The 12336-nt window shown below is 47.4% G+C and overlaps 1 protein-coding gene across 2 annotated transcripts in view; it reads left to right on the top strand.

Moving 5' to 3' along the window:
• The first annotated feature begins 3976 nt into the window (after nt 1-3976).
• LOC135806217 (zinc finger FYVE domain-containing protein 26-like) overlaps nt 3977-12336 on the top strand; it is a 55510-nt gene continuing 47150 nt past the window's right edge. For both annotated transcript variants that reach the window (XM_065320375.1, XM_065320374.1), the window contains exons 1-7: nt 3977-4366; nt 6081-6165; nt 7588-7674; nt 7928-8737; nt 8895-9062; nt 9405-9496; nt 9961-12283. In XM_065320375.1, the coding sequence (XP_065176447.1) occupies nt 4158-4366; nt 6081-6165; nt 7588-7674; nt 7928-8737; nt 8895-9062; nt 9405-9496; nt 9961-12283 (3774 nt within the window). In that variant the 5' untranslated portion in view covers nt 3977-4157. The remainder of the gene's footprint in view (nt 4367-6080; nt 6166-7587; nt 7675-7927; nt 8738-8894; nt 9063-9404; nt 9497-9960; nt 12284-12336) is intronic.

Here is a 12336-nt window from a genome sequence, read left to right as displayed (position 1 = left end):
TCAACTGATCAACATGTCAATCCAAACAAGGCTGACATACTAGTACAACAGTCCTACTACATAACAGTGTTATCTGCACTGTCACACATATAACCTGGCCATAATTATGGCTATGGCTGGACCTCCACAGTGCAGCATTCAACCCGGCCGAGTCCATGGCGAGTTCTGCTAGTACTAATACATCCGGGATTTCCAGTTTACTACACAGTTGGACGGGTCTTCCCTTGCATGCTCTCTCTCTCTCTCATGCAGCACACGATAGAGTTGAATTCAGAGACATCATTCACAATTCTCTCGCTGATTAAAGGGGAAGTTAAGGCTAAAATCAAAATTTCACCAGTTGTAGTCTTCGGGGTGCTGAGTCGAATGGTCTTGGTCCGAGAAAGCTGAGACGCTCCCTTCCTACTTGAATCCCAATCGAACTCGCGCACTTCCACCGAAACTGGGTGACTGCGCCCTACTAGATGGGGATTTGTATGCAAAATCTCACTAAAGGCGCCATTTCGTTCTTATAAAAGCACGGATTACCGCGATTGGCCCATATGTTGTAGTATTTTGGACGCTGAGTCGACTTGTTTTGGTCCGAAAAGGCTGCGATGCACCGTTCCTCCTTTATTCCCAATCGAACGTGGTTGAACAAGCGGTCACGTGCTCCTGGGTGCCCAAATCACCTGGTCACCATGCCAGCAGGCGACAACTTTCACACCAAGGTTCAACTCGTGTTCAACTCGAGTGACAGGACTGCACCCAAAAAAGGTCAAACAGGCTAGTAAGTTGTACCCTGCAGGCACGGTGACCAGGTGACCGGTGTACGCAGGAGCACGTGACCGCTTGTTCAACCGTGTTCGATTGGGAATAAAGGAGGAATGCTGCATCGCAGCCTTTTCGGACCAAAACCAGTCGACTCAACGTCCAAAAGACTACTTCGGAAGTACAACATATGGGCCAATCGCGGTCATCCGTGCTTTTATAAGAACGAAATGTCGCTTTTAGTGACATTTTGCATACAAATCCCCATCTAGTAGGGCGCAGTCACCCAGTTTCGGTGGAAGTGCGCGAGTTCGATTGGGATTAAAGTAGGAAGGGAGCGTCTCAGCTTCCTCGGACCACGACCATTCGACTCAGCACCCCGAATACTACAACTGGCGAAATTTTGATTTCTGCCTTAAGTTCCCATTTAATGCCTCTACGATCACCTTGTGATTATGAGTTATACATACTTACATACATACATACATACATACATACATACATACATACATACATACATACATACATACATACATACATACATACATACTAGTCAGAACAACAGATGGCTTGATCAGTCACAACTTAAAGTTTCATGCCATCTCAGGCACTCATCAGGTGATAATTATGGTTATCACCTGATGAGTGCCTGAGATGGCATGAAACTTTAAGTTGTGACTGATCAAGCCATCTGTTGTTCTGACTAGTGTGTCACGGCTCTACCTTCCCGGTATCGAGCTCTCTTGGATTTCTGCTGGAATTCACAACAGTGTACATACATACATACATACATACACAGTCATATCTTCCATATAATGGAGTCCATGCGGGTCATGGTGATAGAGTATTGGTACTTCGTCTTGAGTTGTGTTGCCTAGCATCTCCAAACATCATAACATCATAACCGAGTGATACGGCTATAGAACCAAGACTAACAGGTTCATACTGTGCTCTTGGCTACCGTGTTCACTGTCTTCACTTTTCTGATCGCCACGACTCAGCTCTCGAGTGACCTGGTCCACTGTGTAGCCGAGTTTCCCGGATGGAGTCCACAGTCGGCCCCCACAGTCACTGGTAAATAACTGACTTTCTCAAGAGTGTCTGGGTTCGCATCCATTTCTTTCACTGCATGGACCCTTGACAGGCTTGGAGAGGATGTTCACTGATGGCAGTGTCTATGGTAGTCTGTATCCGGCGCACGGCAAGGACACGTGGGTGATGATTCGACCTGGGTATATCTACTATGTGTTTGTAAGGCGTCCAGCGTCCCCTGCCGTGATCATGCTCACACTGCTCTCTATACAGCGAGGCTAGACTGATGTGGCTATGATGGTCAGATTTTTAAATGTTTGAATAAACGGCGAGGAGACAACCATTTTTAGTACTGCAATCAATAAGACAAGCTGAGTCGACATTTAACATGTTTCTTCTAAATGAAACCGTAGGCTGCAAGAAGCCTCACCCTTACTCAATCTGATTTAAAAAATGTTGTTACGGCGGTGACTCCACCAGGAATATACACGCTTCCTCTGTCACACAACATGCACATGAGTAGCAGTGCTCGATAGATACTATGATACAATGCCAATAATGACTAGAAGGCTTGGATTGTTGATCTCGTTGGCAGGCACTGAAGGAGCCTGGCTGGCTGGTCACATCATTGTGGTAGATTTGTGATCCAGGAATCTCAACCTGCACCATGATGTTGATTTGTATTATGCCATGATATGCCAAAAGGGGTAACATTTTAAAACAATGAGTCTAAGCATGAGTGATTATACGCATGTTAGTATCACATATTATTATCAAGAGTCCCTCAGGCTGAGACATGTGATTTGTGAAGTACCCAGACCAAGAAGGAAGCGGCGTAGAATCCCCAGACATGTGTGTACATGACATGTACTGCAACTTCTTCAAGTATTCTCCTACTCCACTCTACCCCTCACCGTCTGACCTCTAAGGTCCGCAGAGAGTTATCAATAGCTCACCATGTACAGTGTAGACCTGGGAGCCCGACACACACACACACACACACACACACACACACACACACACACACACACACACACACACACACACACACACACACACACACACACACACACACACACACACACACACATACACATACACACACACACGTGCACACACACGCGCGCACACACACATACACATACACGGCTGTCACACGCACACACACACACACACACACACACACACACGCGCACGCACACACACACACACACCTTGACCTTGACCTTGATCTTGCCCATTGCGTACGCAATGATAGCGAATCTCGGAAAGTTCAAGTGAGGACACGAGCGCAGAACTTGGCATGTCGTTTCAGGTCTCCTGGTCGACGAAACGGGCGTCCACAGACACATAGAAGAGGATCAGGAGCGGGCCGTGGCGGTGGAGTGCTACTCACAACTCGTCTCCAGCCGGGACTATCTTGGCAACTCTCAAGCCAGGTGGTCACGCCGAGGTCCGCCAGGTCAGTCGACACCACATCTCGCCACACACACGCACACACACACACACACACACACACACACACACACACACACACACACACACACACACACACGCCCACATGGTGCCGAGAGTACATAAGCTCCCAGATAGGAGCTTATTTACGCTTGATGGTACATGTACATGTAGGTAGCCCTTTGAGGATCGTGAATCGATGAATGCCGGCAGAAAAATGGGCAGAATTTGGTACTTTTTCTGGTATGTTTCGTACTAGTACTAGTAGTAGTAGTAGTAGAATTTATTATTTTGATAGGGAAGGCCCTACAGACGTTGCCGTCTTGTTACAGGGAACCCGAAGTGCTCTTTACAGAGCGAAACGTGCATGTTTGGTATGTGGATAAAGAAATGGAGCAGCCAGACTGCATACGGCTTTTTGCAAGCATACAGGCTTTACAGCATGTAACCATGGTAACCAGGTAACAGCAGATCACATGCACAGTCATGACGTGATGGAGGCAGTGCGAGGGCGTTCAGTCAGTGCATGCAGCTGTACTGAGTCTGTGTGGTATCGTGCTTGTCGCAGAGTGGTGCAGGTAGAGTTGTACTGACTGTGCAGTGTGAGTGACTGTAGAGAGAGTGTAGTGACTAGTGTAGCAGTGTAGGCTGTGTAGCTGGATATGGCATATGGATACGTGTACAGCCAGTGTACTAGTGTGTAGGCTGAGCCTGCTGGCCTGAACGTTTTCGAAGAGAGAAACACTTTTGAGTTTTGGTTTGAGTTCAAACTTTTTTTATTATGGTTCGTTCCTTTTGATTTGTCCGCGGAGTGCATGGACGACTTCAGCTAAGATTTGGACAAAGAAAACGATTCGTCGCATGGCAGAGAAAACGTATTCGTAACAACAAACCATTTGAGGAGGTGGTCGAGCAATGCTATGTCTTCCAGAGGTGGCTTCACCAAATTGGACCTGGCAGAAGAGAATGTATCAGAAACGAGATTGTTCGATCTCTTCTGCAACTATCTATCACTGGGCCAGTGGGAATTGGCCAGACTTTGCCTGTCTAGTCTGAGATCATCGCCTAATACACATGTCCAGCTCAGAGATATCTTGCTCGGATTGTTGGCTAATCCATCGGAAGCAAGGTCAGTGCAGTTTCAAAATTTGATTTGGTTTTGAAAATGGTGAAAGTACTTTCTCAAGTAATTCTATAATTTGTATCCGTTAGTTACCATGTGTGTCTGCGCGCGCGTGTGTATGTATGTGTGTGTGTGTGTGTGTGTGTGTGTGTGTGTGTGTGTGTGTGTGTGTGTGTGTGTGTGTGTGTGTGTGTGTGTATGTATATGTGTGTGTGTGTGTGTGTGTGTGTGTATATGTATGTATGTGTCATGGATCTACAATTATAGTCAGTTGCAATTGTTGCAATTCATTTAAATACTCAAAAGCAAGTTCTTTTTATCTATCCATACATTGGTACAGTACGGTAGCTTTGGGAATTATGCATGGACGACTCAATGAGAATATTGACTCAACTTACTCTCTGATGCACCACAGATAGAGAAAAAAGAAGAGGTGTACTCCGTTGTGCCGTACCAGCTAGGAAATATCTACAGCCCTCCCTGGAAAGGAAAAACATACTAACTGCATTACCAGAAGGAATATGCATGCAAGTTTGTTCACACGATTCGGGATACCAGGGTGTTATGTTGTGTGGACTTGGTGTAAATGCCTCTGCGTTGCATGCAATGGGCACTCTCTGAGTAGTGAGTCCCACCTAGCGCTATGGGCATGTGCATTATACATGTATTCTACACACGATAATTTGCCAAACATCAGTTGCTCCAGATGCACCCACCCAATACTTGGAAATGGCGAAATTGGTCCAGTCCCTGGCAGGGGCAATGGCCATGGCTAGTCTGCTTGCTTGAGCTATGAGTAGCATTGGGGCTTGAACTCGTGCCTGGCGTGCTCACGGCGGGTGGTCGCAATCTTTCCTCTGTTATGTGGTCATTCCCTTGGCATTGATTTTCTTGAAGATAAATGCAATCACACTCAAGAAAGAACAAGCTTCAGACTCCTAGTCTACATAGTCATTTGGAAAACATTTCCACTAGCACTTTCACTGCCTTCTCATCAACTGGAATACAGGAAAAAAGTAACTGAAAAGTAACTGAACAATTACAATGGATTTTACTTCAGTATACAGTGGAGATGTGATAGAAACAGCGCAAAGAAGTGTAGCCATAAACAGCGTGTTAAAACGCATAACCTCATACATGCAGAAGGAATGACAAAAGGTGCAAGTGTGAAGAAACCAAAACGATTTTGTATGTATTTTGACAGCTATACACAGCCAATGGACAAAACTGACGAGTTGTTCACATTGAAAGTTGAGAGTTGATTGTTTTTCAATTCAAGTCACGTGTACATAGTGCTACAAGTAGGTTATTGAATACTTTATAAGCTGTTTATTATTCACACTAAGAAGCCTAACCTAAGTCGTAAGTTGTGTCCATTGCCTGACTTTTTGTTGTCACGATACATCACACGCTTGTTTGTCTTCTTCACACTTGCACTTTTTGTCATTCCTTCTACTTAGTATGTGTAGGAGTTATGCGCGTTTTACCGTGTTGTTTCTGGCTATTCTTCTCTGCACTGTTTCTATCATATTTCTGTTGTATATAATTCGTTGTACTTATTCAGTTTATTTTTGCCTGTATTCTACCTAATGAGAAGGCAGTGAAAGTAGTAGCGGAACAATTTGAAATGTTGACTGTGAGAGCCTGGCATTTAGTTTCTCTTAGCATTGCTAGTCATTCTTATTGATTTCCTCTGCTGCGTGTTCCCTTCGTTCTACAGTCAAATATGGCAGTCGGTCTCCTCACCGTGTCATCTCTCATGGCTGTGTTTGTTGGAATGGCTGGCACTCTTTCCCGAGGAATCGGTTAGTAATCCTGTCACACGGTCGCATTGTACTTTTGTTGGATTTCTCCAGGTTGCGTTGACATCGTCTTGTTTTACTTTTAGAAATACACAGAAGGATGCAGCCAGTGAGCTGAGAGTGCTCGGATCCCGCATATGCAGAGTGTAGTACACAGTACAACAGTGGAAAAAATGCTAGTCACAGTCGACTCCTGATATAAAGAACACCATTCTGCAGAAGAATTAGTTCGTTATAGCCGAAGTTTGTTATAGCAAAAATGCACTCACACTATAGGGCTTGAAAGTGCTACGTCACAGCATAGCAACAATTTCAAAAATTCAAAAACTGAATCAACTTGGATCCAGTTTTTGTATGGATCCAAGCACATTTCAAGCGGTCTTACTCACAGGAAGGTGATGTAGCCAGTGAAACTGACCGATTTGGCTAGTGGGGGCGGGGTGACAACAGTGTCTGGTTACTGGTGGCGAAATAAAAGTCACACCTGCATGCGACATGAGTGGGTTGCTATGCACCCACATACTTAGGCAATAGCAAAGTCACACCTTAGTGGATCCAAAATAGAAATCTGATGTCAACTTACTACTCCCTGGCCGTTTTTGACGTCATCACTTTCAAGCCCTATACAAGCAGCAAGTCATGACTGGCAAGTGGCCCATGATAGTATGAGTGCACTTGGTTTACATGCGACCCTACACGATTTGGTTTGTTATAAACGAAAACTGTTCGCTATACAGGGCCAATTTTGTATCGGTTCAAACAGGGATATGGGTTCGCTATATCACGAAATTCGCTATGCGAGTTTGTTATAAGTTGAGTCGACTGTAGTTTGTTGCTACTGTACAGGCAGAACATTTTGTCGGTCAATAATTTCGTCCAACTCCAAAGAAAGGGAGTTCGTCCGGCTGTAAATTTTGTCCATGGATCATAAGAGTGTATTGAAAAGCTGGACAAATCGACATTCGTCCGGCATTTAATTTAGTACAAAAGCTCCTTGGACGAAAAAGACGAAATTATATTCCAGACGAATATTTCTGCTTATATAGTAGGTTGTTGCTAGTTTGTTGTTGTTTGTTGCAATAAGCCAACCTTGCTCCACTGTTGTGCTGTGCACTTGTAAAACTATGAAATGTGACATTGATTTATGAGATGTATGAATCATCAAGGTGCCTGTAGTTATTGCATGGTGTGTGCTTACCGTTGGCGTTGTGGATGCTCAATGTTGTACGCACACATTCTCCGCATTCCTGACAATCAACTGAATGCATGCGCATGTTTGGTAATCATCAACTGGCTGCATGTGCATATTAATTTTGGTCATCTCTGTCAGTCGGATGCCCTTTTCTTTGTTGATACACTCTTTCTGTGTGCTAATGTATCCCCTCTCTGTGTACTACTGTATCTCCTTATGTGTGTGATGTACAGGCTGTCGTAGCTGCTGTACAGCCTCGATTGGAGTTTGTTCTACTGCTCCAGTCTGCAGATGTTGATGTGCCGATTGCTCTGTACAGTGTAAGTTATGTATGCTCTTTGCCACCATAGTGTTCTTTGTTGTGCTAGCACTCTATTGCAAGGCTGCGTGGCCACTGCATGTTTCTTCAGCAGCTACATGCTTTTATGGTATGGCATATGCATGTGTATATATGCATGTCCCCAGCCCGAATAGCTGTTTGTAGCTGCCAAAGCCCATGTGTATCGCGGCAACCCTGACCGTGACTGTCTTGCTTGTTTCATTTTTGCGGCGTTTCTACCGTCTTCTATGCAGGAGTTGACGTCGTACCATGAGCACCTGTTGTCGCTGGCTGGTCTCCCAAGGGATCGAGTCTCTCCTGATCAGCGCGCACCATCTGCACTCTCATCCGAGGCACTCACTCTCATCAAGCACTTGCTGCACTGTCAGCTAAGTGTGGGTAGTGCGTTAGCAGATTGCCTCTCGTTTAGACACACCTGTGGCCGAGTCACCGGCGGCAGCATGGGGACGGCAAGAACAGTAGCAGTGGTGTCTTCGTCAGATGCTCAGCAGCAGTTGTTTGAGAATGACCAAGTCCTGCAGGGTGTCTATATGCAATGCATATCTGAGAGGCTTGCTCTGCTGACTCGACTGCGAAAGGAGAATTCGAATGATGAGGTAGAGCTGACACGGGTGGCTGGCAGTATCTATGGCTTCTTGAGTCGAATGGACCCATCACCGGAAATGATTGCACTGCCGCTGGATGCACTTTTCACTGACCTCCTTCTGGCATCAGTGACCCAAGTTGGACACACCTCTCTGCTGCACAGTCTTTGTCGCAACAAGTTGTACTCATGTCTGATTGGCCGCCAGCAGCCTATGCTCATCGAACGCTTCTGCAAGGTCGAGGATCACTTGCATGTCACGAAGTCATTGCCTGACTTCACTGTTGACTTGGCATCACTGATCCCCGCAGCTTCTGCTGGCAGCGAGACAACTTTCTCGCGCTCCAGCAGTGCCAGCTCGGCACAGAGCACAGACCAAGCCGACATGAAGACGTGCGCATGGCATCGGCGATTCTTCGCTGCCTTCCAGGATGGGGAGCATTTCCTCGAGGCACTGTTGGTAAGAACTGTGAGAGTGGTCTATGGCTATGGCTGTTTGTTCTGATGTCATGCTCTGCCACTGCTGCTAGGATTTACAGTTCTTTTCGTTTATGTTTAGACAATTGCATTGAACATTTTGGGTGATGTGCATCATCTTGACTTTCCTTTCCTTGCAGAAACTGTCACTCCAGCTTCTCCGTCAGAAGAAACTGCAGCAGCTGCGGGCCCTATTGCAGCCGCCCGAGTTTGGTGTGCTGCGACCGCTTGTCGTGCTGCTCGGCTGGGAGCTGTGTAACAATCTCGATGAGGCATCCCAGTTGCTTCAAGCACTATGGAATGATATGGTAAGTTGATCTGTACACTGTCCAGCAGCTCATCATAGCATACTGTTGGTGACATTATCACACATATCCAATGCAGTCTTGAAGTGGCAGGATTACACATTGTGGTACAGTAGGAGGCATGCCTCTGGTCGTGCAAAATGTTGTCCGCAGCTGAACTGGTTTCATGTTCCCCCATGCACGCATGTACACAGGCATATACTCATACCCGTACACACGCACGCACACACCTTCGAAAGTTCCGTATTGCTAAAATGTAATTCGTTTCCTGCTTTCCAGCCAAAGAGTGTAGCTGACATGATGCCTTTTTGCTGCTGCTGTTGCTGATGGTTTGTTTTGATACAGGATAATGAGAATCTGCCAGGTCATTTACAGCAGGCATGTCAGCGACTGGCGTATCAGGTTCATCTAGTCGAGTGGTGTCGGAGCAGAGCAAAGTATGGCTCACGTCACACACACCTATATTGTTATTGTTATTTTAATTGCACTTCACGTGAGAGTCAGTCAGACTGACCTTTCCAGATCCATAGAAACGCGACTATAATACTATGCTCATAATATAGAATCGCCGGCCTTATTTACGAGTAACAGTTATGACTGATATGGACCGTTTGGTGTAGATGTCAAGGGTGTGCATTTGTTTTCTCACTGCACTCTTTCAGTGCTTGACCTGTCAGAGAAACCGAGTCACGGAAGCATTACACCGTTTGGACGTTGTTGACCACCCTCTTTGTGATGAAATGCATGAGGTGTAAGTCTGCTCTTATTTTTTTAATTAATACTTCCTCCTCTTTCCCTGTTTGTGTATGTCTGTGCCTGCGTGCCTGCATGCCTGTGTGTGTGTGCGTGCGTGCGTGTGTATGCGCGTGTGTGCGTGCGTGCCTGTGTGTGATGCATTCAGGACAAACCAAAGTACTCCGCAACGTAGTAGCGGGGACCACCAGGCAGCTGACCTGTTTGAAGGTTTTCAATCACACTCAGTCCTGTTTGTCCTGCATGCTTCTACTTCGTTGGCTGACCTTGATCCTGATGAAGTAACAGACATGTTGCAACACCGGCCTATCTTTGGTTCTGCTACTCCATCACCGTCCAACCGTTCGATCATCTCATCCAACGGTAGTCTTTCATCGCCATTTAACCGTTCCCACCCATCGGCAGGGGTGATCGTAGGAAGTGCCAGTAGCCGCAGCTCATCACAGTCTCGCTCCCCGCGGATCCTATCAAGATCAATGTCGGTATCTGCTGCAGCCAATGCTCTATCATTGCAGCAGGAGCGTGATATTGCTATCTACCACAGTTTCTGTGCTGTTCTGGACTTCATGAGTATCTTAGCCACCTGTATCGATCCAGGATCTTTGCCTCCAGAGCTTCTGCAGCGACGTCGTGAGTTGCATCGGTGCATGGTACTACTACAGCAGAGCCCGGAAGAGTTTGATGTGTCTGCTTTCATCGCGAAGAAACTCAACCATGCCAAGGAGTGTCTTGCCAACACGTTTCCACTCAATTACCGCCTGGAAGTGCTGGAGAATGTCTTCTCATTGTTGTTTCTGCAGTACAATGATGTTTACTCCATGGCTAAGGCCGAGTGTGTCAGTAGTGCAGAGTCTGATCCCCCACCAGCAGCAGCAGCAGCTTCACATGCAGAGCGCCATGTCAGCACTGCATCCTCGGCACATGCGGATGCTACTGACAGCCTGGCTTCCCATTCCACTACGCCGGCTCTGGGCAGGGCGTTCATCGCCTCGGAAGATGTAGTGCGACAGGCTTTGGTCATGCTCAAGGATTGCCTCATTAATTTGACGTCAGCGAAGTTTGCCCAACTCAGCAGCGCGCCAACTAGCAGCAAAGTAGACGGGGCTCAGTCTGCTGGTGATGATGATCTTGTCAGGAGCTCTGTGGACATGACCAATCTGCAAGCAAGAATTACTCATCTCGACCAGAGTATCCAGGAAGCTAAGTGGCGCCTTGCTCTTGTGGCCTCGGCTCCAGTGGAAAGTTCTGGAATTGCTGCCAAGGCCAGCAGTACACACTATGGTGCAGTGCTGTCATCAAGCTCTGATGAGTCGACGGAGAGTGAGGAGGATGAGTCATCCAGTGACAGCGACAGTAAGTTGACGAACAGTGGTACCACGGACACTCGCAGGACCCAGCGGAAGCGTCGCAAACCAAAAGCAGGCACTTCATCATCTGGCAGTCGGCGCAGCACGCCTAGCTCAGCTGCTAGTCGCGAATCAACACCAACCGTAGATGACAGGCCAGCAAGGTCAACCTTGCGCAAAGACTCTTCGCAAAGGATAAGCCGCAACAAAATCCGACGCAAGTCCACATCCGGTCGCTTTCGTTCCCGACACCTCTCCACCATCATTCCCCAGATGCTTTCCACCCCTGAGTCTCTGCTGCACTCTTGTTTGAAGCGGCGTAGATTCGAGCGTGCACGCGAGGTAGTGAAAATGTTCAAATTGGACGGGGAAAAGTGTGCCGAGTTGGTTAACTTTGCCGAGCGCCTTGTGAGTGTTCGTGAGAAACTCACCTCTGTTTCACAGCGCAGTGGAACCGGTGCACAAGCTCTAATGTTACCGTGTGGCGTTGCCGCAGCTCTCCAGCCAATCAAACAATTCGGTCCTGCAACCATTGGCAGTTTCAACCGACAAGCCAATATGGCGGTTAGCGAGCTTCTGTCTTCATCGGCCATGCCGAGCTCTCTCTATCTCAGCACACGCCTGAAGCAAGCTGGCTCACGCGATCAGTGGCTTGACATGCTGTCTGCAGTTCTACCGTCGTTGGTGGTGTTTGACCTGGCTGCCACCTGTCATTTAGATCAGCCTGTGTCACTGCAACTAGTCACAATGGCGCTGGAGCGGTCACATCCTTCCTCTAAGGGCAGTGGTGGTCACCGGTCAGCTAGTCCCTTCCAATCCACACAGGCACAGCATGCAGCGCTCTCCGCCACTACAAGCACTGGCGGCGCCCATCGCGTCCTGAATCCCACTGAGTTGATGCAGCGCCTATCTCTTATGGTCAACAAGGATACATACGTCGGCCTCCAGTCTGCCCTGCCGTCGAACAAGGAGACCGGAAGAAGCAGAAGCGGTAGTGGTGGTGAGCCCAGTGTTGCTGGAAGTGTTCACTCGGTCATCAGGGCAATCACCTCTCAGTCACTGCATCAGCTGCTTGTTGGTGGCGTGCACCATCTCTCGGCCCAGCAGTTTCTCTCCAACCTGAAGGTATGCATTGCTAAGTGCAGCCACACTGCTCTGTACACTGTACCAAGTGAAAG

The sequence above is a fragment of the Sycon ciliatum genome, chromosome 1, assembly GCF_964019385.1.
Source record: "Sycon ciliatum chromosome 1, ocSycCili1.1, whole genome shotgun sequence".
NCBI classification, from domain to species: domain Eukaryota; kingdom Metazoa; phylum Porifera; class Calcarea; order Leucosolenida; family Sycettidae; genus Sycon; species Sycon ciliatum.
The sequence above is the reverse complement of the archived record's forward strand: the minus strand, read 5'-3'. Positions and strand labels throughout refer to the sequence as shown.